The 26,594-nt window shown below is 40.7% G+C and overlaps 1 protein-coding gene across 1 annotated transcript in view; it reads left to right on the forward strand.

Moving 5' to 3' along the window:
- Positions 1 to 26,594, forward strand: part of LOC147678478 (extracellular calcium-sensing receptor-like) — a 118,358-nt gene that overhangs the window by 63,608 nt on the left and 28,156 nt on the right. Inside the window, exons 4-5 of the mRNA XM_086945656.1 lie at positions 6,789 to 7,016; positions 17,802 to 17,925. Of these exons, the coding sequence (XP_086801782.1) occupies positions 6,789 to 7,016; positions 17,802 to 17,925 (352 nt within the window). The remainder of the gene's footprint in view (positions 1 to 6,788; positions 7,017 to 17,801; positions 17,926 to 26,594) is intronic.

A 26,594-nucleotide genomic window follows, 5' to 3' on the forward strand; every position in this document is an offset into this window, starting at 1 on the left:
ACCATAGATCAAGCCCCTAGAGGGTGCTACACTCCATGTATCTTCTTCATACACCTTCAATCCACATAAAATGGAACTATAGAAGAAGCCCTTACAAAACTCTACACTCCCAGCTGTAGAAGTGAAGCTCCCGTCTTCAGAGTGGTTTTAAATAAATATGTGAACATCCTGGACAGTCGTGAATTCCTTCAACTCGCAAAAATAAGTCAGTTTTGAAAGACTACTTCTTGGGGCCTACTGTAACTCTATAGACCCCCATGACTTTCAGAACTTGTTGGTGGTGCCACAGTCCTCCTTGGGTCACCTCAAGGTAAAACAAACATACAAATTAGCCTCTACTGAGGCACTATGGGACACTCCTCTGAGGAAGATGTGAATATTTAAGCACAGGGTCTCTCGATTTGCTCAGAGCCAGTGCAACTTTTTTTGTACCCACTCTTTTTAAAAAAAAAGTTCTTGGGGGTGTCCTTCATTTCTCAATTTGTTAGAGGCAGCAAAGGAGGGCCCACCGCATTCATGATGCTTCAGCCCCCAGAGAGATGGAGGCCCCCGGGTGGATTAAAGAGAGTGATTCCACAGATGCCCCTTCCCTTTGGCAAATACATAAATGAATCCCTCACCAACCTTAGGGCCCCGGCCCGTATGGGTGTAAATGAAGGATGCTGTGGCAGAGCTGTACGCGCTTTGGGTCTTGAAGAATGCCATAACTCGATTCTTGATTTCTTTTACTTCTGGTGGTGAGCCTTAGACATCAGGACCACTTTAAGCTGAACTCATTACCTCCAAGGCAATACACTACACATGGTGCTAGTTCCACTGCCACCCATACCAGCTTCCTCCTGCTATTTTTCTCTGGATGCAGAAGTCCAGATCCTTCCCCCAAGTGGTCCTCAGGGAGTTTAAGGGGGCCAGTCTCACTGGCCCTTAGAGTGTCCCACTGGTACTGGGGTCCACTGAGGCTGAGTCTTTAGTCTTTTTGGGCATCAGGCGTTCTCTCTTTCAGTTGTTCATGGCGGCTGCAGTCCCAGGGTCCAGCAGCAAAAAGAACAAACAGTATCAACAGACCTTTCTCTCCTTTTTGCATTTTTTAAAAAGGGGTGGAAGGTTCTAGAAGCCAGGTGCCCCTGGCAAGTACTAAGGTATCATATCACCTCTCCACTCCTGTCCCAATCCTCAAGCACAGCATGCTGGGACAGGTCAATATGGTGTCATACAGGAGTCACAGATCACATCTTCTCTTGGGGTCTCAGCTCCGCCCTCACTTACGGCACTGCCAGGGCCCTTACCACCAAAACTTCAAAGAGAAGCTCCCTCTTTTGTTGGCTCCAGTTGTGTGGCTGTCCCTAGCCCTGGTACAGTGGAACATATAATTAACAAAAGCAGATACTTATCCTCACGCTTTCCTCCTCAAGAGCTGAGGGACATACTAGTAGTTACTCCTTTTGTATGCAGCAGTCTTTGTCTGCTGGAGAGAAAGTTAATTAACTGGAATCCTGAGCTAAACCTGAAAAATATGACAATTCTGGATGACCCATAAGATGTACATATATGGTCTTGGGATCTCCAGATGTGAACCGGGTGTATTGTTTACACACCAGTTTCATAACCCATGTAGTACTTAAGGAAGAGAAATTGCACTGTAAGACAGGTTGCCCTTTATGCATATAATAAAGTGTCACTGCAGACAAAACAATAAATCACGCTGACTTTACAAGTGTTTCCTTAAAATATTATCTAACACTGCAGAGTCCCCTTGTGCCAGGCTACCTGTGTGCCGTTACCAGACTGTACACAATGATAGCCTTACAGGCACAGTCCACACTTGTGTGCACACATATGTGCAAATGTGTTCATGTGTAACCAGCCAAGTATTCCTTACTCTGGCTGCTTTGCAGCAGCCTTATGCCTAACGGCAGACACTGGCAATAAACACTTGCAGTCCATTGCATTCAGCCCTTTTAATGCGCACAGCTACCTGGAGGCTCCCAGCACTGATAGTTCAGCACAGAATAATCAGAGGAGTGTTTGTTTTTATTTTGATCCGGTGAAGGGAGGTGTTCTGAAAGAGCTATGTTTTAAACACTTTCCGGAAAGAGAGTAGTTTTTTTAAAGAACATAGAGGGAGTGTGAGGTTGTTTCACAAACTAGCCGCATTTCATGAAAAGGAGCACCCTTTGAATCTTTCCTTTCTGACCTTAGGTACCGTAGCCAGGTGTGCATTAGAAGATCACAAGGTTCATCCAGGGGAAAATGAGAAGAGCAGAGAACAGGATATCAATGGCCCTTTATCTAAAAGTGCCTTGTGGGCAATATGAAGAGATTTGATCCTCTCAGTCAAAAGAAGCCAGTGAAGGGAGTTCAGGACTTGTTGGTGGATTGTTATCTGGGTATGTTGTACAGTAACCAAAACAGCAGAGTTCTGTACCACCTGGAGTTTCCTTATTGTAGCTTTTGTGGCTCCCAAGTATAGGGAGGTGACATAGTCCAGGTGGGAAAGAAAAAGAGCCTGGACTAGCAACCTCTTTGTAGCAGAAGGTAGAAGAGAGAAAATGTACTTGAGCACCTTGAGCATGCTGCAGCAAGTGGCTGCATGCTTCCCTGCCTGGAAGTCAAACAATGTAATCAGTCACATATCAAAGGTCTTGATGGATGTTTTTGCTGGTGAAGGAGGACCTAGACAACTCAGCCAATCCAAGCTCAGAAGCAGGTTTGGATTGGTGCCCTGGATAATCAGCTCCATTTTGTTTCCATGTAGTAGACAGGATCTTTCCATCTAGTTAGCAACCTCCTAGAGATGGGGGCTGAAAGAGGAGGGGGGTAATCCTGATTTTGAGTCAGGGAGAAGACCAGTTGTGTGTTTTCTGCATAGAAGACAATTTAAATTAAAAAAAGTACGTTTTGACATAAGAGCTGTGGAACCCATAGGTAGATAATTGTGGGCGAACAGCAATGATATATAGCCAGTAAAAAATTACAACAAAATGACATAAAAGAGGCAGGCAATGGGGCAATACAATTGCCAAGTAGGCATCCTGTAGAGGATGACGATGTCTGCGAGTGGCCTCACATACACATAAAGCAGAGTTAAGCTCAAGGATGAGCCCAAGGGTACTCCACATTTTAGGAGGAGGGTGTTGAATGTGTAACCTTCTTCAAGACCTGAAAGGTCCTGTCTTCAAGGAAGGATTTAAAGCAGGAGAGGGTTCTTACAGAAATTCCAACACTAAGCAGTCTATTTAAAAGGATGTCATAATTTCCTATGTCAAAAACTGAGCTTAGGTCGAGCAGGATAGTAGATGCTGAACCTCCCCAATGAAGCAGTCTTTTGGATTCCTCAACTACTGTCAAGAGGGCAGTCTCTGTACCGTGGAGCAGTCAGAATCTAATTTGGATTGAGATCAATATTTTGTGACTTTCAAGAAATTCCAATGGAGTCTACTTGGAATGTTTTTCTAATATTTTATCCCTGGAAGGAGGGAGATGGGAGTTCGGTAATTTCTTACAACCGATGGATCCAGGTTTGTTTTTTTAGTAGTACTTTGACCATAGAATTTTACCAAGCCCATAGGACTCATCCCATAGTAAGAGAAAGGTTTGCAAATTCAAGCAGAGAGGAGAATATAGAGTCCACAACTCTAGCTAAGATTTGTGAACGGGCCAGGCCATTGGGAGCTCAAGATTTGACTTGATTCAGGATCTCTGTGAGACTGTATAAAGTTTTAAGATAGGGAATTCCAAGAGGCTGTTATTAATAAAAACTGCCGGGGTCAACTTTAAGGCTAGGAATACAAGTAGGGGAGGAATTGTGAAACATGTCATAGATTTCTTGGATTTTCTTCTGAAAAAACCAAGGCTGGTCATTATACCATAAGGGTGACGGTTCCAGAGGGGGGCCGGTGGAGTTATGCTCTATGAGAGTTTTTACAATATGGAATGTTTCATGTGGGGAGTTGGCAGCGCAATAGATTTTCTCCTCAAAATAGGTTGCTGTTGCTTTTTTAATATTAGCCTAATAGGCTCTAATAGTCCTTTTGGCTCTCATATTTTATGCTAATTTGATTCAATCTCCAGAAATTGAAAATCTGGGCATAATAATAAACTTGAGTATTAACTTCCTGATTTTGGAAAACATTTTCTTAAAAATGTTATGAAAATGGCAAAAACATACCAATGTAGAAAATAAAGCATATTAAGGTTGTCACATATTTATATTGATTAATGTACAGTACTTAGTATAAAACAGCACATATTTGTAAAACTGTTATAAAAGGTTTTTCTGAAAAATATGTCTTGTTTAATCAAAAAGTGTGTAAAAAGTGTTATAGAAATGCTACAATAGTTAAAAGTTAAAATACATGTATAGAATGTTTTGTTAAAAAGGTAAAAATATTAACATTTAGCAAAAATATTAATCAAATATTAAAAGTAAGCTACAGTGGGGAAAGTGTTGGCATTCAAGGGGTTAGATTTACTATTCCTACTCTAATGCAGTCTACACTGGGAAAGATTTTTGACATTGAGAGGGGTAAATTTACTATTCCCACTCCAGTTTAAACTACATTAGAGAAAGTGTTGGGCATTGAAGGCATTAGATTTACTATTCCTATTCCATTGTGAGCTACACTGGGGAGCATGTTGGACATTGGAGGGGTTAACATTTCTAGTCCCACTCCAATCTAAGCTTCATTGAGGAAAGCGTTGGACATTGAAAGGACTAGATTTACTATTTCCATTCCAATCTAAGGTACATTAGGTAAAGTGTTGGATACCGAAGGAGTTATATTTATTATTGCCACTCTAATGTAAGATAAATTGGGGAATATTTTGGACATTGAGGGGGTAAAATTTACTATTCTCATTCCAATCTAATCTACATTGGGGCAGATGTTAGACAGTGAGGGGGAATGATGCACTGTTCCCATTGTAGTCTAAACTATACTGGGGAAAGTGGTGGACACTAATGGTATAAGATTTACTAAACCTGCTCCAATTGAAATTAATCTGCAGAAAGTGTTGGACTTCGTGGGGTATATTCACCATTCCCACTCAAAGAAAAACATATTTTAAAAACAGAGTAAATTACATAAAAAATGCATCAAATTTGTTCCCAAATTGTAATATAGTAAATGTAGTAAAGTAAAATATAAAAAAGTATGTTTAAAAAAATAGAATCTAATTTAGATTAATTAATATTATCTAAATATTAATATTAAATATATAGCTTAAAATATTACTCTTTTAAGAATTACCTCCAAATGAATGTACTTTAAAAAACAATAATATCAACATTAAAATGAAACATTTGCTTTAAAAATAAAAAGCACGACATTAAAATGAGTTTGAATTGTAAATTACTTTGTTAACAAAACTAAAATATAAAACTCGAAAAGCACATCAAAATGTTATATATATATTTGATGAATAAAACAGAAAATATAATATAAAATATTTCAACACATTTCTTGCCATTTAAAAAAAAATAGTAAATCATTTTCTGTATAAACCTTACAAAAGCAATTAGTATAAAAATGTACCAAAAATAAAAAAAAATATGAAATGGCCAAATCTATATTTGCAAAACTGTTTGTACGCTTTTCATCACTTTCCCCTATAAAACCAAAATCCTGCCACTGAAATACCAAACAAAAAGTTAGACTAACAAACGAATAACAAAAAAATCTTCATTTTCTAAAATAAAAAAATATAAAAAGCTTTTCCGGAAACCTACCCACCCCATACCCCTACAAAAACAATATTCTGCTCCTAAAATATTTAAATATCTTAATAAAAGAATAATACATTTATAATGTTTAAAGTAGTACAAAGACATAGAAAACCTATTTTATGTACACATATATGATATACACTGATGTTATTAACAGTGATAATAAGTACAGCACTTAAAAACAATGTTCATACCTTGATATTCTAAACATTGTTTTGAATATCACAATATAAATGACACAATATTATGGTAAGACAATGTTTGCAACTTGATATTGTGGTAACATACCTCCAGTTATAGTTTAAATATTTTCCCACAGTGGAAGTGTTTTGTACAGTACAGCACACATGCATGTTGGAAAGGTTTAGAGAAATTAAAATGTTTCTCCTTTGTAATATCTCCCTCGAATAGGTATTAAGTTTTGGTGCAAATCCCTGTCTACAAATGTTAGTAGATAGCGCTTGCCATCAAAAACCATGGTATACCTTCTTCAAACAAAGGAGTGCTTGAGCTACTTTGAGTTACTTAAGGGGAAGTTTCCAGTGCAAATAAAGTTGAAAGTAATTCCCTAATCAACTTTTATTACGCAAATCCTGATCAAACTGTTAGTAAATCTTGCCTAAGATGTCATAAATTAATGCAATTCTGCCATTAGGTTAGGAGCAGGGAAGTAATAATAAAATGCAGGCCAGAAGTCCATTACCAATCTTTTTATTTCAGTGTGCTTTATTAAAAGAAAATGGATGAACTTTGTAGAACCTTAGATTTGACATGGATTGATATAGAATTGTATTGCACAAGGATGTCCTTGGATGGAGAAATGCTAAATTCACATTGGAGGATTCTCTTTCAGTGGATAATTCCCTAGCTGACATACCCCCAATTGTTCTGAATATTGTAGAGTAATTCCACCAGCAGTTGCCTACTAGTTGAAGATCATGCTATAGAAGATTTATCATTTTAAATCAGACCTCTGCTAGAATAGAGACTCTTATTTGTATAACTATGCTAATATAATTAAATCCCATACAAATTGTGTTAATATGGTTATCTCTCTTCCTAGCTCCTCCATTATGTTAAGAATGTGAGGTTTCAAAGCAAAGTGGGGGCAGAGATATTTTTCAATAACAATGGTGAGGTTGGTGCTCAGTATGATATTGTAAACTGGCAACTGGATCCTGATGGCAACCTCAGACAAGTGACGGTTGGCATATACGACTACAGTGCCCCTGGAGGACAGACTCTCCAAATTAACACAAATGCCGTTCTGTGGTCTTCAGGGATCTCTCAGGTATGCTATATGACTATCCATATTACATTTGCTCAAAATGATTGTTTTCATCGCAGGCAATTTCCGGCGGTGGTTGTGATGTATGTATAACAGATAAACTAATGTCATTTCTTTTAGCAAAATGCTGGCAAGCTTTCATGGGGGAGAGCAAGTAGTCATTTCTTCAAGCAATGCACAATCAAAAGAAGCAGGAAACGATTGCACAATAAATCAACTAAGTCATCTTAAGAATCAATTTTTTCATTCCTTTATAAACCTTCCTTTCATCTGCACCTACTTTATGCCAAGTCAAACATTAAAATTTATATTACACTATCATTGATTATCTGGAAGAATAGAATCATAGAATTCTTGGTTCCTTACCTGGGTTCGTTTTGCAAGTCATCCTTATGAACTTCACTGAAATCAGATTTATGTATGAGTTTTTTAAAAGATGTGGTTATTTTTCTGACGCCATGCAAAAAGCAACCACCATGGTACTTGCTATCCCGTAGAATCAATCAGTCAGGAATTATACAGGGCTGCTTTTCACCCTATAGGGTATCCAGGAGCTTGCAGGTCCCAAAACCTCATTCGAACAGCCAAGTCTTGATGGCCTTTTTAGAATTCCATAAGTGAACATATTTACAATTGACATAATTTGTTCTGGGTATGGCAATGAAAACATTTGTCATCTCACAATACAACATTTATAGTTACATTGAAAATTAAGTTCAATTGTAGCAAGAAGAATCTTTGGAGTTAGTAGTTTTTTGGATGCTGAAATTGAAAAGGCCTTTAATATAATTTTTTAAAAATGCTGATTTCAACTCCAATGAGAGTTCAAAACAGGACCCTGCTCTAAGAATTGTTAGCTGGAATATAGCAGGTATCAGGTAAAAAATATCAGATCCAGAATGGCTTGATTTAAGCACACAGTTTGATGTGATGATGTTGCAGGAAACCTGGGCTCAGGATTTGTTTTTTTCTGAATCAGCTGTTTGCTGTGTATGGAGAGGCTATTGAAAGGGGTAGACTGCCACAATTCAACTCTGCTTCTCCTATCAACTGCTGTCACTATTGAATATTGACAATAAACTTGTTGCCAAGATTTGGGCCCAGAGGCTTCAGCTGCTAATGCAATGACTGGTTCTGGCTGATCAAGTGAGTGTTCTACATCAGAGGTCTACGGCATTGAACCTATGCACTTTGATGGCCATGTTGCATAGAATTGACTTAGTTTTTCGAGCTGTGGTGATTTTATTAAATGCTGAGAAAGCATTTGACTCTTTGGAGTGGAAATTTATGATAGAACTCTTGTGGAGGCTGTGGCTCTGACACAGTTTTATTAAATTAATTGACTTACTCTACATGCATCTAACTGCCCGAGTGTGCAGATCACAGATCAGAGCATCAGGGATGTTCATTATCCCCCCTGATCTCTGCACTGGCTATTGAGCCATTTATGTGCTGGGTATGCGAGTTTCACTTCCACAGAGGGAAACATGTGGAGGAGGGTCTGTTATCACTCTCCTTATAAGTGGATGACATAATTCTGGTTTTACAGCATCCAGTGGGGAACTTATGGCAGATGTAGTAATATATTGGGAGTTCATCTCCCTAAAGACATGAGAGAGTTGGCAAGGTGAATTTTTGGTCTAACATTTGACTCGCTCAAAGCTGTTACAAATCTCCATCCTTAAGTTTGTTGCTCTGCCAAAGTATTTATATAAATCCACAAATGTCCTTGTGGTCTTTCCTAAAGTATTCTTCCGCCAATTACAGCAAATATTTACCAAATTGATCTGGGCAGAAAACAGACACATATAGGAAGGACTGTTCTGATGCAGCCCTTGGACAAAGGCAGTCTGGCAGTCCCCGATCCCTCCTTTTAATATTTAGTGGTGCAAACTCTGTCAACGCACAAGATTGGTACTTACACATGGTAAATTTGGAAGAGCCATGGTTTGGTCCATAGGAGACAGTATGAGGTGGATGTTATTGCTACTATGGGCATGTGTGGTGGGCCAATGTGGACCTTCTGTGGACAGATATGGCATACTCCCTACTCTTGCCAGTAGATACCAACCCCCTTCTGTTGCCACTAATTGAGCAATCTTCAGCAGCTCTCCTGCAACAGTTGGGTTTGGGAAAATGGGAGATTTGTTCACTGGGGAGTTTTTTCATTTCACTCATTCTAGGATTGAGGGTGAAGTACTTTCCTGGCTGCGATGCTGTACCACATACTCTGACGCAGAGCTACATTGGCAAGGCCATAACAATTTCATATTAACATCATGACATAAAGGATGCAACCACAACTTGACATGTAAATAAAAGATCATGGGAAATGGATTTTGGGTGAATGATTCCAGACTAGGTCTGGCAATATTGTTGGACTAAAGTGAAGATTGTCCCCTTCACATATCAGCACACGTTAATGGACTTCAAATTTCTACATCACTTATATTACACACCCAAACGCATTGCTCGATTTTCACCTGGGGGTATGGTTTGCTGTAAAAAATGCAAAGCGATCAATGTTGCCTTTTTGCATATAGCCTGGGCTTTTCCTGCATTAAACCTATATTGGGGAAAGGTGTTCTCTACCTTGGCAAATATGTTGGAGGTCTCTTTGAATTCCACACCTGAGCTTGCCCTCCTTGGATTGGCAAAAGAAGGTCCCAAATCAATGTGACACTCTGAATCCGTGGCCTTGCTGCTGGCTAAGTGATAGGTTGCACTGCGTTGTATGTCCCATGTGACTCCCATGGAGGCAGCATGGTTAAAGGACACGGCGTGCAGCTGTACGGCTATAGAGGAGTACACTGATCTCATGCTCCCCAATGCGAGACCCAAGGATTTTGGGAGCCTTATTGAACCTACCCTAGGTCAGGGCATACTACTACTCGTTTAGCTCACAGCTCCGCACCTGAAGGAGATGCCAGTTTAGAAGCACAAATACAAGAGCGGGTTGAATCTGCCCAGAAGGGACACTGCTGCTGAATGAGTAAATATTCTACATCTTGTTTCACTAAAGACTGCAGTTGAGGTTTGAGCCTTATGTATGTGCCCTTGTTGCCTAATCGTTTACTTGATGTAACGATTTCAGAAGTGAGAACTACTCTTATATTTTTGAGAAAATGTATAAATAAACTAATAAAAAAAGAATACGTTCTTTCACATCCTTTGTGGGCTCAAAATAAATTGTTAAGTACCAATCCTTTTGAACATTGCAGCCTTTAGCAGTGACTCTTGAAATATGGAATATAATGCCTACTAAGTTATGAATGGTTCTTTCAATTTAAGACACAATTTAAGCAACAATGGTTAAAAAGGCACGTTTTCAACGACAACACATTTGCTTTCTTTGCCTAAATTATCTACAGCAGGAGAAATGACAATGTTTTTTAGCAATTGATTTTGTCTTCAAGGTGTGCCTCATGCTATTATTTTTGACAGAGGATCTCAATATTTTTTTTAACTTTTTTTTAGGTCTGTTTGCAAAGCACTGGGAAATGAACAAGTTTTTTCTTCCTGTTATCATCCTTTCTCAAAATGCCAATCAGGAGCAGTATTTTGGATTTTACTTTAATGCTTTTCTGGACCACTGGGCCTAATATCTACTTACTAAATAGTTTTCCTATATTAATATGACTCGAAGTGCCACCAATGTTTCACTATTTTTCTGCTTGGAAAGATTTACTCAAAGAGTTTTTCACTTTGTTGCTTGCCACTGATCCATTTGTCTCATCTGCTGCAAACGTTGAGTAATTTACAGACACAAAGACACCTAGGTATGGATATCTGATAAGAATCTAAATTCAAGATGAAATAAGCCTCTGAGAAGTCAAGATTGAGTTTTGCTTCATTTTCTATTGGAGTTCATGCTTGGGTATTATCTCGATTTTATTTTTTTATACATTGAAAGTAGAGATTGGACTTTGATATTTTGGTCCATTTATATTTTACCCTGTAGCCTATGACTCACACCTGGAAAATATCGTTTTTGTTTCCTTATCCTTAGCAACTTTTTGAATCTCTACCAACTATGGTATAAGGAAAACCAGAATTTTTAGAAAGTCTGTGATTCCTGAAATGTGTTGAACTTGTCCTTACTTTCTGATTAATTGGAAATGAAGCAATGTCTATCCATGGAGCTTTATTGAACGAATGCCTTTTCATTTTATGCTACCATATTGGTTTAGCATGTTATCCAGTCCTATACTGATACACCTGGAGATTCAGGATGAAGGCATACTGTCACGTTCATGCCATAAGCTTACCAGAGGCAGTGATGCACAACTATGTGAAGGCAGCAAACCCCTAGTCGCCATAGTCAGTGCATTTCTAGTTTCAGTGCTCAATAAGTATTAGAAGATCTTTCATTCTGTTCCCAGTCTGCATTGGCAACTCTGCAGCCAAGGTCACCCCGTTTACCTCATGGGAGCTAAACGGTGTGCGTGCAGGACCAGCCCTTAAGGGTAACACCAGGCCATGGAGGATTACATGGAAAGAGGAATTTCAAACCCAAAGCTTTTTTCAAACTACTTTTCTTAAGATGTTGTGTGACTAGCCTTTTACATGACTCTTCCCAAGTTGTCGGTTTTTCCAGTGATCATTGAAGGTCCCAAAACCAAGCTAGAGTTCACATTGTTCCGCTTATGTAATTTTCCATGTAGACCATATAAAAGGATACTATGAAAAAAAGATGGGTGCATTGTAACACATTAGTGCCATTATTTTTTGTCAATTCAGCATCCTCTTGTGACTATTTTTGTCCCTGATTTTTGCCCCACTTTCGAGCTTAACTCCTGTCTGGATGATGTTCTGCGGTAGCTCTTTCTCACCTCTGGTTCAGTGTGGTATTGTTCTATCCTTATCAACATCTATATGTATTTGTCATTTCAATCAAGAACAACCAAGAATTTCCCTGCTGTGTTTTTTTTTATACTAACCTAGGAACATGTAAGGAGACCCTTGACACCTTTCTCATATATATCTAGGGCAGGCCAGCATTATGACTGATTTGAGGAGTAGCTGATAACTCAGTCAAACAAGAAGGAATCCAGATTAACCTTCCTAGCATCCAGTCCTTGACACTTCTTGTTGCTGATAATGCTAAATGACTTAATCATGTCTCATTCTGTAGACCAATATAATGATCCAGTGTCCAAGTTTATTGGTGATTAATCCTGATAAAGTTAATTGAAGAGAAATATAACTGCAGGAAAATACTGTTGGATGTCTAACAAATGACCCATTGTATCTCCTTATTGCTTTTTAAGACTACATTGGTAGGAGGTTTTTTAGTAACGTTATCTTCTGGCTGAATCATGCAACCCAGCATGTATACACTCCAAATTCACAAGGTTTGCTGGAGATTTGGGGGCATATTAACAAGGCCATGCGATAGATATCGCTACAGGGGCGGCTCTAGGCTCATGGCGGGCCTGGGCAGGGAGCATAGGTAGGGGGTCCTCGGAGGAACGCAGGTGCAGAGGCCAGTGAAGAGGGGGGGGGTCATGGTGTTTGGAAGTGGAACAGCAAAATCCCTGCCAGGGGCCGCCTCGCAAATATGTATCCTTCCTCAGAGGATTATTATATTAAGGATATATATTGGCGTGGCGGCCCCTGGGGTTTGGAGGCCCTGTGCAGGTGCACAGCTTGCACATGCCTAAGGCCGCCTCTGATCGCAAAGGGCACTTGGCGCTAGTATAATTATCCCCGGCCAACTCTGAATTTTATCGCGGAGATAGCTTGCTATCAGCAACGCTTATCTCCAAAGCGATAAAATTCAGAGCGCAAGCTTCCAATTGTGAGATTATCACATGAAATACAGCGATAATCCCACAAGGTTTGGCGATAGTATGCTGATAGAGATAGACATATCTAGCTATGATATCCACCTTACATAGGATGTCATGGCTAAGTCAGAAAAATACCAGAGCAGCGTTAACCACGGTTAGCGCTGCTTTTTTTATCGCTTACTGGGTTAGCGATATCCTTGATAATAGGAGAAATGTTGCTTAGCGACATTTCTGCTAATATTTTACTCTGGAACGCCCCCTTTGCATCTCATTAGAGGTGCAAGGGGAAGCGTAGAGTAAAAGGGTGTTAACATGCAATTTTGGGTGTTAGCACCCTGTTGCTGATACTGCGCTAGTTTTATCTCTGCTTTTTTAGCTTTTAAAGCCAAGCCCTTGTTAATATGCCCTTTGGTTCTTAATTGATCCATACAGCAGAATTATGTTCTTAAATTTGCAACAATTAAATTTGACTAGGCCTCACAGGTCTAACCCTAGTTTAGGTTCTAAAATGTACTTTTGAATGGTGTAAAACATGTACACCTTTTGTTTCTATTACCCAAAGTAATGACCACTGCAGATTTTCATTCTGAACTTTTCACCATCCCATATGACAAAAAAGTCTGTGGGGATCTAAAAGCTAAAATTTCAATATACAACGCCCAATAGAATAGGGTATCAGTATTGTACCTTTAGGCACTTGAAGTTCTATAGGCACTTGCAGTTTACCCCCAAAGAAAGATCAACCCAACCTTTAAGAACCCTGGAAAAGCCTCCTATACCGACCTTTAATAGGTTTTTTTCAGCTGACAAGTTCGGATTACAATGATTAACTCCCTGACCTTCCTTATGTTATGTTATGTTATGTTATGTTATGTTATTTATGGGTCTTGTATAGCGCAACGGCTACTCCAAGGAGTGTCCCGGCGCTTTGTGCTCCAGACCCAGAAGAAAAGACTGACAAACATAACAGAAAAAGTTAAAAACAGAGAGAAGGGTAACAGAGCTCTAACAGAGCTCGAACCCTTATTCTACTGCTAATTGGTTAAATGAGGAACAGCCTTCCTTTGCTGGTGCACCCAATAATAACTAATGAGAGTTCAAAACAGGACCCTGCTCTAAGAATTGTTAGCTGGAATATAGCAGGTATTAGATAAAAAATATCAGATCCAGAATGGCTTGATTTAAGCACATAGTTTGATGTGATGATGCTGCTGGAAACCTGGGTACAGGATTTGTTTTTTTATGAATGGGTTCAAGTGTTTCTGTGTGTCAGTTAAAGCTGTTACGGCGCAGGGAGCCGAATGGGCGCTGCCTATCTTGATATATCAAAGCTGTTCAAAGTTGCCGTCCCCATGAGGCATCGGAGAATTCAGGTTGTGTGGGTCTTGGCATCCTGAGATTTTAGCTTTTTTTAATTTTAAATTTGCTGTCAAATCAAGCCTTGTTTAAAGTGCTGTCCGTATAACAGTTAGAGCCCTCTCCAAATGTAAATGCTTTAACATGGTAATAGAAGGAGACTTTAAGGCCAAGATAGGTCAGCCCCTTTGTGAGGCGGATCTTTTTTGTGAAAGATCATACCTCCCTCGGTTTCCTAGAGACTAATGAAAGGGGTCAGAGGTTGATTAACGTATTGGGCCAAACCAAACTTCTCAATGTGGGGACTATTGTTGCACAACAATTTGATTAAAAATCAAGTTTTGTGGGATAGAGCAAAGGATCGGTAATCAACTATGCTTTTATCTCAATTGTCCTTGGAACAATAGTGCAAGTGAGGGGATTTGTGGAATTTTGCCTTAGTGAACATGATCCTATTTTTTTGATATGTTAATACCCCCAGGTGATATGAACAAAAGTAAACAAGGCTTAATTAGATTGAGCTTGATGGACAGAGGGCTTAGAATTAAATGGTGCAGCAATTCTATCCTTGTCATTTTTAATTCTGTTATTGGGGCAAATTTGAGTATGCTTATGGACTCACTACTTTCAGTAGACTTCCCCCCAGTAGGTGTCTTGGAGGAGTTCAAATCTGTAAACTACTCAGCAAAGCAGATTATGCATAGTCTGTCAGGCACTAGAATAATGGCTAAAAGTAGGTGGTTTGTTGATAGCTGTAGAGCTGCAATCCAGTGAGTAAAAGAGGTCCATAACACCCGGCCAAGAATTTAAAAGGATATTTCCCTTGCTAGAGCTCAATATATGCTAGCTATTAGGGCGAGGGAACATACCCTCAAAGAAGAGGCATGGTAACGACTGATGTACACCTGTGATACGGAAGGCACTAAAAGAATCTGGGAGACAACTGTCCCCAGGCACCCCTGAGGTCCCTCTAGACTTACATAAGTCAAATATTCCTTTTTAGTCCCAGCTAATTATAAATGTCCTTAATGCAGCTGCTGTATAAGGTACCTCCAAGGCATGGAAAGTTGCTACCATTGTACCCATATTTAAAAAACTAAATTGGCAGGACCTAAGCTCTTATAGGGCTATCTCCCCATTGAACTCAATTGTTAAAGTGGCAGGCAGAATTATTATGAACCGAATTGATGAGTGGGACCAGCTTAATATCAATTTTAGTCTTAGTCAGTATGGGTTCTGGGAAGGTATGCATACATTGGAGCAATGCCTGAATCTTAACCTGCTGATATGCAAATATGATGTGGCTAAGCAAGGTAAAATGTATTTAGCATTCATGGACCTGAGTAGCTCCTTTGGCTGAGTTAATCGGTCAAAGACTTGAGTTTTATTGGCAGTGGAGAAGTGTGGCTCAGGGGTTAGAGGCGGCAGACCTGGAGCTTGAGTTCGGCCCGGGACCAGGGTTCAATTCCCCGCCTCGGCGGGTCTTGGGCTCAAAATTCCACGGACTCGTTAATTCTCGCTCCGGTGCCTTCTTGACTCACGGGTTCACACTCTGCGACTCTGGGCAATAGCTTGCTTAATCTCCACAACGGCCCCTCGCGGTGGGATGCCTGGCTTTCACCTTGTGGATACCCTGCCAGGGTATCTCACAGGGGAATACCAGGACGGGTTCCCTAAGCAAGCGCTGAGATGCCCCAGGGTAAGTCGTGCGCTATATAAGTCTCATTTCATTTCATTCATTCATTTCATCTAGGAATGCCCCAAGCCCTGTTGAATTTCCTATGAGCTTTCCACACAAATATTGCTGCCTCCGTTAGGTAAGGACAGGATAGGGAATGTTTAGAAGGTCTAGATCTTCCCGAGGGGTTAGGCATGTTTGCTTCTTGGCACCTCTTTTTTGTTGTTGTTATATATTAATGGTATGAATTATAATTTATCACTAAATGGAAGAAATGCCGATGGCCAAAACTATTTTTGTCCTGACTTTGCCATATACTGATGCAGTGGTTCTGCTATAGGGTCTTTGTGGATCAGTTCATTACATTTATAGATGATATTGACCTTGATACCAAGACTGAAAAAAAACATTATAAGGTCTGTGGGAGGCAGTCTTCCAAAGTGAGGCCTCTAACCATCAAAAGGAAGGTTATCTCAAGGGTCAGTGTTTTTCCATATTTGGGTGTCACCTTTGACCAACATAATAATTGGATTAATCAAGAATGTAGTGCCCTTTTTAAGTTTAGTTACTGATTGGTAGCAAGCCAATAGTCCCTTTGCTCCAAATCTACATAATGAAATGTTTGCTGGTTCTTACACATCGGTCCACCATATTGGGCTATCACAAATGTGCGAGAATATACTTACAGCAGGAGGAGAATCAGTTGTGCAGGGAATTGCTTGCAAAGCTATTTTGTTCATGATGAACAGGGATTGGGGAATGCTGAAGATTATGCAAAATTACCCTCACTGCTTCAATGGGTATATGTTTGGAGTGGGGAAAACACAATCTGCAATAGAGAAGTGATCCAAGACTGTTTGAAGTGTCACTATGGGCGAAAAAATCCCATGGCTGTCATCAATAATTCAGCTCTTCAGTTGGGATGCCCTGAAATGTACCAAGCCCCCCAGCTGTTCACCAGAACCGATGAAACGACAATTAAAGAACTGTTTTTAAAACAGGCCATGGAGAGGAGGGAATCGATGGCTTTGGAAAAGCAGATCATGAGAGTCTTTAAGATCAATCAAACTAGAGAGGGCCTTGCAGCCTACCTCGCTCTAATCAGAAATCTTTGGGAGAGATCTCTGCTCTCTAATTTTTGGTTGGGTGCGGTATTATCCAGGCTATGTTTTCCCCCGGACAAAATGATCCCAACTCAATACTGAATTGCCCTTGTAATGATAGTTCAACACACACAACGGAACTCTAACTTTTATTTGTGAAAAATAAGTAGATTGGCCTAAAGAAGATACTTTAATCCTATTTTACGTATAAGGGATTTTTGTCAATATAGGCCTGCCTTTTTCCATTTTCAGATGCTTGCCGACTCCGCCGTTCTAATTCCTGTTGGGTCTTGTATTTGAATTTTGCACTGAATACATGATCCATGTATTATGTTTTATTATCTAAATATTAGTCCCATGATTCAGACTTACAATGTGTCTTTATATGATCTAATTCTGTTTTACACAATTTTAATGGTTTATGTAATAACTTTGATCTTATCCTCTTTTTGCAATGATATATGAGTTTTCGTGCCTATATTTTTTATCTTGTACTTTTATGTTTATTATTAATAATCGAATAGAGATATTGCATTCATATTTCAAAGTTAAAGAGTTTTACCATTGTAGTGTTTTATTTCCAATTAGTCCTATAAAAGTATTTTATTCCTTGACTGCTTGGAGGAAATCTGTTAGAGAACAATAGCATGATAGATATTTTGGGACTTGTGAAACTTTGAACTTGAAAATGGCATGGATGGAGTGTGGCAAACAAATACAAAGGCAAGCTATATGTGTGGACCCTAAGGATATGTCCTCCTACAGTATATTTAAAAAATAATTGATGTTTTCCGGTAAAAAGCATTATAAGCAATATATTGCCATAGAACCATTTTCTGTATGCGGTTATGTTTTTCAGGTCCCCACTTCAGTGTGTAGTCAAAGCTGCCAGCCTGGGTTCAGAAAAGCTATGAAAGAAGGGCAGCCAGTTTGTTGCTTTCTATGTGTCCCTTGTCCTCAGGGTGAGATCTCCAACCAGACGGGTAAATATATCTGCATTTTTTGTTCTTTACATTAATAGGTGACATGAATATTAGATCCAGTGAGAAAAGGTTTGTTTTTCAGCCCTAACAGGAAGACACAACACTTCAGGAACCCTTGCACTTAATGCCTATGTTTGTGATCCTGAATTATTTACTCCCTCCATTTCGAAGAAAGCTCTCATATATATCCCTTATATAGAATTCAATAGCCTCAAACTCAAAGACCTATACTATGTCCTAGCGCAATATTTACATTTCTCTACAGAGTAAATAATTTAGTCCAGTTTCTGAACGTAAAAGTCCACTGAAGCTGCCACTGATATCAGTTCTGTCTACTATCTGCCAGCTGCTTGCCTAAGCCATTCCAGGACTTCAGACTACAATATTTCTCAAAGAACACATCTTTCTGCCACCCAGACTCCAGAGATCAGCCTTGCAAAAACGTGTTGATTATCCAAAGCTACATAAGTAGGACTTGGCAGTGGTTGTCCGCAGGCACATAACTTACGCCCCCTCAGCATATTTGAGCCTAGAAAGTTAATTCATAAATTTATGAAGGGATGTGAAGGTCCCTTCACAGACGTTTTCCCTTCTCCTTTCTGCGTATGCACTAGTGTACCAACCCTCATGAGCAATTAAACATTTTAGATACCTTATAATTATTTAGGTTTTGTCATGTTATTTCTGAGAATGTCACATATAAGGTTTTTTCAAGGTATTATCAGAGTTCATATGGCTGTATCCAACTACATGTTCAAGTCGCTAGATCCCAGGCTATCCTGATTTGATCAAATATTACAACACATGCCTCACAAGGATTTAGAGGGACCTCCTCCCTGGGGCCAGAAAAGAAAATAAATTGGCAAGAAATGCTGTGATTCTGCAAAACTCTTGCAGAATAAAAAACAAACAAATGATGGCTAAGGTGCATTCAGCAGATATAGTCCCCAGGGAGCCAACCCATGAGGCTGTATTGATGAAGGGGAGGAGAGCCACGTTGCCACCCTCCCCGAACCTCCAGAGACCCCAGGAAGCCTAAATCTGAGCCAAAATGTGTTATATTGGTAGGGGGCATGGCAGCCCTCCTCCCCCCTCCTAATGTCCCTGTGGAGCCCACCAACGAGGCTGAAATGTGTTTATATGGGGAGGGGTGACACAAGGTACCCCTCCCCAAGCTTCAAAATCCCTGGGAACCCACCCCTGGGACATAAGCAAGAGCAAACACCAAGTCTGCTCCCAGCTTGCGAGAGCTTTGAAAATGCTCCTGCTCTCTGGAAGTGGACTTTTGATCTATTTCCCAGCCCATAGTGATTTAGAAAGGGAAACAGATCAAATATTGATAGAGGGAGCAGTATAAGTAGCTAATCCGTGTGGGGGCAATGCCGGCTCCCTTCACAGCCACCAACTAGAGAATGGTGGGTTCCCTGGGTGAGAAGAAGGGCACCCACTTTAAGTGTTAGGGCCCCAGTGAATGGGGTACCAAGGGTCAGTATTGGCCCAGGGAGTGGGCTGAGTGTCCCCCTCCCCCTGAAAAGCAAGCTGGGCCTCAGGGAGTGGGGTCCTTCGGACCGCAATCGGCCCAGAGTGGGTCAGCCCTGTGCTCCCTCCAAATAAGTATAATGCCGTATCCTGGGTGAAGGAGTCACCAGGGACAAAATTAACCCAGGAAGGGGCTGTGTACCCCTCTCCCCATAACAATCACATTGGGCCCAGGGGGATGTGTCCCCGGGGCCAAAGTTGGCCAGGGGATTGGGGCCATGTGCCCTTCTTCCCCTGAAAACCATGCTGGGCCCTGGGAGGATGGGGTCTCCGGGGATGAGGTCCCTGGGGCTGAAATCAGCCTTAGGAGCAATGTGCAGCTCCTCCCTTTTATTTAAAAGAGTGGTCCAAGAGGATGAGGTTCCCAGGACTCTGTCCTTTAAAAAAAATAAAAAACCCTGAGGATGTGTTACCCAGAGCCAGGCCTTCTGGTCAAATTCCGACCATGCATGCCTAATGGCCACGCACAGCATGAAATAAGGTGCATGCCTTGGGCTGGCTGCAGCCAGTCTCAGTGGCCAACCCCCTGCCAGGCATGACTGAAGGCCCTGAACAGTTTGGGGTTAGATGTTCTTACTGTGAGTTTGCCACAGGGGCCTGGCCTGTTGTGGCCAACCCCCCACTCCTCACAGCTAAAGGCAGTGCACAACATAGCTTTGAATAGATGTGGGGGGATTAGTCACATGGCCTGGCTGCAAGGGGTTGGATATACGCATAAAAATGTAATAACAAATTACTTTCATAAAAGACCTGGAACTTTAGAGCAAAAAATCAAAGTTAATAGTAAGGTAATAGTTAGAGGTGATAAAAAAAAATGTTTTTTGTTAAACCTTAGAAATTCACTCTAAAAACAAAAGGTTGAAGTAATGTTATAGTTTGATGAATCTGTCAAAGACAACAATAATGGTTTGAACTAAAAAAACACAGATATGATGTGGCTTGAGATGTAATCAGTGATGTCACAAATGATCTCCTAGAACTTGTCATTAGTGATGCAATATGCGTGGTCTTAAGAAGTGCATAGCGGGGTGCAAGTTATAGTTAGCGATGCTAACTATATCAGGTTAATTTTTTGTTATTTTTCTTCAAAGCAATAATGCTGTCACTGAGTAATTCACCTAACTATAACGTTTATTTAGCCTTTGATTTTTTTGTGTGAATATACATATTTATATTTTAACCAGTGCCGTTTGCCACTGAGTAGTTATAGTTAGGTCAGCGTTTCCATAGGAAATGCATGTTTTGTGTTGCTAATAAATGTGACACTGTTTAATGAATCTCCACTAAACTGAAAGGATTTTTTTTTGTGCCTAGTATGTGCATAGAAAGTTTTGGGGTATACTTCTTTATGAAGCATTACTGCCAAAACTGCTTAATGGAATCACTACGAACTTGTAAGAAAGCTAGATCTTGGTCTGCAGATTGTGGTGTTGATCCATTCAGTAGTTTTTAAGAAATTCAGGTTCGAATATATTTGTTTATCTGGATCGTTGGGTCTGTTAGACTCTCTCTCTGAACTCACCTGAGTTCCAATTTAAAAATAGTGCATTCTGATTTTCCCAGGGAGCTTTTTTTTCCCTTGGTCCATTTCGCTCCCACTGGAGTCAGACTACTGTGGAAGTAAGCACTCTGATTGGCTTCCAGCACGTTGAGAAAAGTGTTACTGGCAGCCATTACAGAACTCAGGGACTTCTTAGCCTCTCTCTGAACTGCAAAGAGGGTAGGGCATGGTTGCCCCGGCCACCTAAAGTCTGTGAACGAGACCCATAGGAAAAAAAGAAAAAGAAAATGACAGTCAACTTTTTATACATTATATATGGGGAGGTGGCATGAGTCAGTCCCCCTCACCAGTCCTTTCAGTGCTCCAGGGAACCCATCTCCTGAGGCTGGGTATATTTAAGGGAAATGGGCACATGGCCCCCTCATGAGCCATTTTGACCTGGGAAACTCATCCTCCAGGGCCTAATTCATTTATTAAGGGGAGGGCCATTGGCCCCCTCCCTGAGCCTTGCAAACGCCCTATGGAACCCATCCTCAGACATGTCAGATACATTAAACGACACACAGCCCCCCCCCTGACCACGGGGACCCGATCTCCCAGGGTGAGCTAAGTTAGTGTGCCCTGGGAAGGCCATCCCTGGGAAACTGTAGTTTCCCTTCCCACATTACATGTGTTTGCTCCCATCTGACAGGAGCATTTTCAAATCTCCCGACAAGCAGATGCAAACATTAAGTCTGCTTCCAGTGTGCAGGAGATTTAAAAATGCTCCCACCAGCTGGGAGCAGACTTGTGTACCGTTTCTGTGCCCACGCTGAAGATATTGCTTCTACCCGGATGGAGCAACATAAATGGTCTAACTACCTTACATGTAGTGGTATGACATGGCTCAGTATCCTTCGGCACGGATTTCGGTGCCTACTTTAGGGTTGATGGACCTCGCATCTCCATAATTTGGGATTGTTGGAGCAAACACGTTTATTATCTCTGCCCCATCCTTTGTCCACATATACGGCTTCATTTACCCAGTCGATTGGTTTTTATGAAGATGCGACCCACATGATTTAACAGGACAATATATGGGTTTGTCCCTTGGATACATATACTAACACACCCAAAGCCACTTATCAACAAACAGAAAAGTACGCAAAAGATAAAATGTGCCCTTCTAAATTTTAGTAACTTATACATGCACTTTCAGACTGCAATGTCACTTATATATGTAGTACTTCTTTAAAAATGGTTGAGGGCTACTACTACAGATCCTTAGTATGCAGTTTTACAGCTAGCTCGACTTCTTAATGAAAATATATTTGCCAAATATTAAACTCTAGTTTAACAATAAATACTTCAGCTACCACCTTGGCAGTCAGTGACACAGATGTATATTATATTGAATATTCTCACACACCTAATTATTAGTACAATTTAATTTAATTGTATTTTCTGTAGTGCTAAATGCATTTGATTTCTGTATATCTACTTGTATTGAGTAAAACAAACAAAGAAGAAATAAACAGAGGAAACTACTACATATTTGAAACTGACAGTAAATAAACAGATAAGGTGGAGAATGTGGACAAGAAAAAAAGAACAACTGGTAAAAGCAGTAAGGACTTTCTGAAAAAAGTCAAATTGCAAACTGAAGGAAATTTGTTGAGGTAGAACAGGAGTTTAAATGATAAACACGAAGGATTACATTCTTCTAAATGTAGAAAATGTAATAGGAAAGACAGAATTCGACTTGGAGAAAGAAACAGTTTAAGGAGCTAAGAGTAAAAATGTTTCACACTCGAGTAATGCGAAATTTATGTAAGAGGATGAAGGAGTATAAGAGAAGAAATGCTACAGTTAAATAAAAGCAACATATTTAGAGTATAGTGAACAAATAATTTGCTCTGAAGAGAACACGTTTTATCATAATATTGAACAGAATAAAGACACTAGAAAAAAAATTACTATGCATGAGGAACATTAGGGAAAAAGCTTATTAACAAAGTAACTTTGTTAAGTTTTTAGAGTTGAATTTATGCACATATCCAGCACAGAAATGTTTTTAATGAAGAGAGCTACCTGCGAGAAAACGCATTAGTGCATTCATGTGTTGCTATGAAGTAAAAGATAGTACTACATCAGAAATACTCAAATATACATATAATCTGAGAAGATCAGAGGCCTCCAAATATTTTAAAGGTTATAATACTGTTATTCTAAAATGATGGAATGTGAATTCGATCATACAGTTTTTTTTATATGTCCTCATTCAAGAAAGAAAGTGAGTGATCTTAAAGCAGTACAAAGGCACCTTCCTGGACCCAATAGAGGGGACACGCAACCCTGTAGATCTCTTTCCACCTCAAGGGTTCCTAGAGTAGCTGACCACATGACACTTGGGAATTAACGAGGATATTCATAATGATTGGACTTTTGTTTATACTCTTACCATAACCCCCAAAATCTCATTCTTATCTTTGGCTTACATCCCATGTCCAAATTAAGAACTCTTTTAACAGAAGTGCCTCAATCTAAAAATGTTGGTGGGATGGGGGAAACCCAATTAAGACACATTATTTCTTGCCAGAAGAATTATAACAACCAGAAGTGGAGCTTGAACATTTGACAGCTTGTTATTAATACTATCTTCAGGCGAAATTCCAAAAAGAATTCAAACCAGGCTTACCTTGGTTTCTTGGCCAATTACATCATAGATAGTCTTAACCACTTGCCTCCAGAAGCCCTGGATCTGAGGACACTGCATGAACATGTGCACATCATCTGCGCTCCCCAGGGTGCATTTCACGCAGGACTTCTCTTTACCTCCTAGCTTGGAAAGCCTCTTGGGGGTCCAGTAAGCTTTATGGAGTGTGAACAGATGATTTCTCCTCAGTGGTGCAGCCTTGACAACCCTAAATAAAGTGCACAAAGATACTTGCCAATAAGATGTGATGTCACTGGAAGGCAGTTCTCTTCTCCAGGGCTCCTCCATAGGCAATGGTGGTGGATCTCCTTCAATCAAAAGCCAATACCATTTAGACACGTCTTTGCTTTGGTGGAGAGGAACCAAAAACGTATCCTTCAGCTCATCATTTATAACGCCATCTCTGTCCTGGTTTGCAGCCCAACGAGACAATTGATAACATTTTAATCTGGATAGCTTTTGGTTTGTTTGTGAGTTAAACTCATCCCATGGCAATAGTTTATTATCTCACAGTAATTGGCCCCATTTCTGAAAGCCATTTTCCCATAGAGGGGCTAATAGGCTGTCATTAAGGCAATCTGGGGTACCTGGTGAGTTCCATATTGGAGTGCTTGAGCAATAGTATGGAATTCTAAAAAGCTTCATCATCTGGAACCATAGATCACAGGCTGATCGTAACACCTTCAGTTTGACTTTTTTAAAGTATTTGGGATGTCCAAATTTAAGGAGAAACCTCTCTCCCCCCTTTGGGACACTGTTTGACATAGCTAAGAGATAAGGCGGGTAGCAGGAAGAGTCAAGTAGTAGAGATCTCGTATTTTTAAAATGGAAAGCCCAGCTGTAAAAGCAGAGATCAGAACAGGCTATTACCCCGGCTGCTTGCTCACATCTTAATTTTTTCCATGAAATTCTGACCCCTCTTTCAGCCCAAAGGAAACTATTTATGTCCGACTGTACGTTTTTTAAGGAGACTGTGCTAAATAGTAATGGGATTGTGTCAAAGATAAATGTAATTTTTGGCAGAACTGACATTTTAACAAGATTGGATCGTCCAAGAATTGAAAATGGAAGGTTACTCCAGGATCTCAGTAAAGATCTGGCCTCTTTCCTTTTAACCTCCAAATAGACCTGGGCCAATTTGTCAATGTCCTGAGTAATTTGAATCCCTATGTATCTTATTTGGTGGTGAACTAAAGGCGAGCTGGATTGCAAATTCCATGACATAGTTTCATTTTTTTGTGTGTTAATTAACTAACGAGATATCTTCCCAAAATCTATCAGAAGTTGCTCCAACTTTGGAGGCCAGCTTTTTTACCCATCTCCTATTTTCAAATGGAGCATAGAGCTCACTGGCCCTGATGTTATGTGCCAGTGGTTCTATGTAGAGATCAAAGAGGAGAGGGGAAAGAGGGCAACCCTGCCTGGTACCTTGCTCTAAACTAAGTTGGTTACATTTCCGTTGACTATTATCCTTGCTGTGGGAGTTTTATAGATGTTCCTAATAATTTTTGAGAAATTTTCACCCAAGCCAAACGCTTGGACTATGTGATGTAAATGAGAAATCAAACTACTCTTGGGATCACCAAAAGGTTCTCAACGTATATTTCACACTTAAAATGATCACATTCCAATGGGGCAGACTCACACAATCCTCACATTTAGGGGGTCATTAGGATGGAGGATTTTCCGCATCCTCCGGGCCGGCGGAAGCCACCGCCGGCCCGGAGGATGTGGAAAATCCTCTGCGGACCCACCAGGACCCACCGCCACATTAGGATGGCTGGTGGGTCATGGTTTAGGTCCGCAGCTTTTCCGCCGCGGCTGGCTTACAACCGCGGCGGAAAAGCACTAAAATGGTGAAGGTGTCTCTTAGACACCTTCAGCCAGATTAGGATGTGCATGGAAACATGCTTTTCCGAGGCGGCTTTTCCGCCGTGGAAAAGCATGTGTAACTGCACTGCAGGGGCCCATTGCGGGCCCCCTAGGTGTAGTGGGGGGTGGGGGGTGCACATGGGGGGTACCTATGGTACCCCCCTGCATTTGCGTGCACAATGCAGCAGGCACCGCGCGGTGCCTGCCGCTTTGTGCACGCAAATGCTGTGCATGCATTTTTAACATTGCTGCGGGGGCAGCTTGAAGCTCCACCCGCAGCAATGTTAAAAATAGAGGATGTGACCGCCACCCTGGCGGTCACATCCTAATCTGCACAGAGGGAACGCCGCAGCCCATGCGGACGTTCCCTCATGCTCTGGGGTCGCGGACGGACTCAAGTCCGTCCGCGATCCTAATGACCCCCATAGTTTTTAGAAAAAGGGCCCTCCTAGGCAATTATAGTACAAAGACTAAATACTACAAAGGTGTATACAAAATATGAATGGATTTATTAAAAACAGTGTTAATTCTTTTGTTTAAAAATTGAAAAAGACAAACATCACAACCTCATCAGGGTCAAAACAATGCATACAACCACAATAACATAAATGAGAGACAAAGAAAGAGTGCAATATAATGATCACATCATGCTCAGATTGTTCCACATGGAATTCATTTCATGTGTCTGTTCATATGTCCATCAATGCATTCATCTATTCATTGGAGTAAAGAGGTATGTGAAATAATAATACCACTAGTATTCTCTATGCGGAGCACCTTAGGGCTGCAAACGGTGTGCAAAAAACTTATTTCTAATGGGTGTTCATGAGCTGCACCTCGAATGTCTATATTCCAGCAGCCCATCCAGCCCCTACCTACCTACCTGTTTGTTGTCACGGAGACGTTGCTAGCGGACACTGAAGTGCAGCGGCGTTCCCGTCACTGATCCCGCCCACACCTCGACGCACCCGCTCCGCGGGTGCCGCATCGCCGTGTGGGATCCAGTGCACCTTAACGGAGTAACGAGCAAGGCGGTACGGGTGAGAGGCATTAGCGGGGCTG

Source organism: Lissotriton vulgaris, chromosome 12 (assembly GCF_964263255.1).
Source record: "Lissotriton vulgaris chromosome 12, aLisVul1.2, whole genome shotgun sequence".
In the NCBI taxonomy this organism is placed as follows: Eukaryota; Metazoa; Chordata; class Amphibia; order Caudata; family Salamandridae; genus Lissotriton; species Lissotriton vulgaris.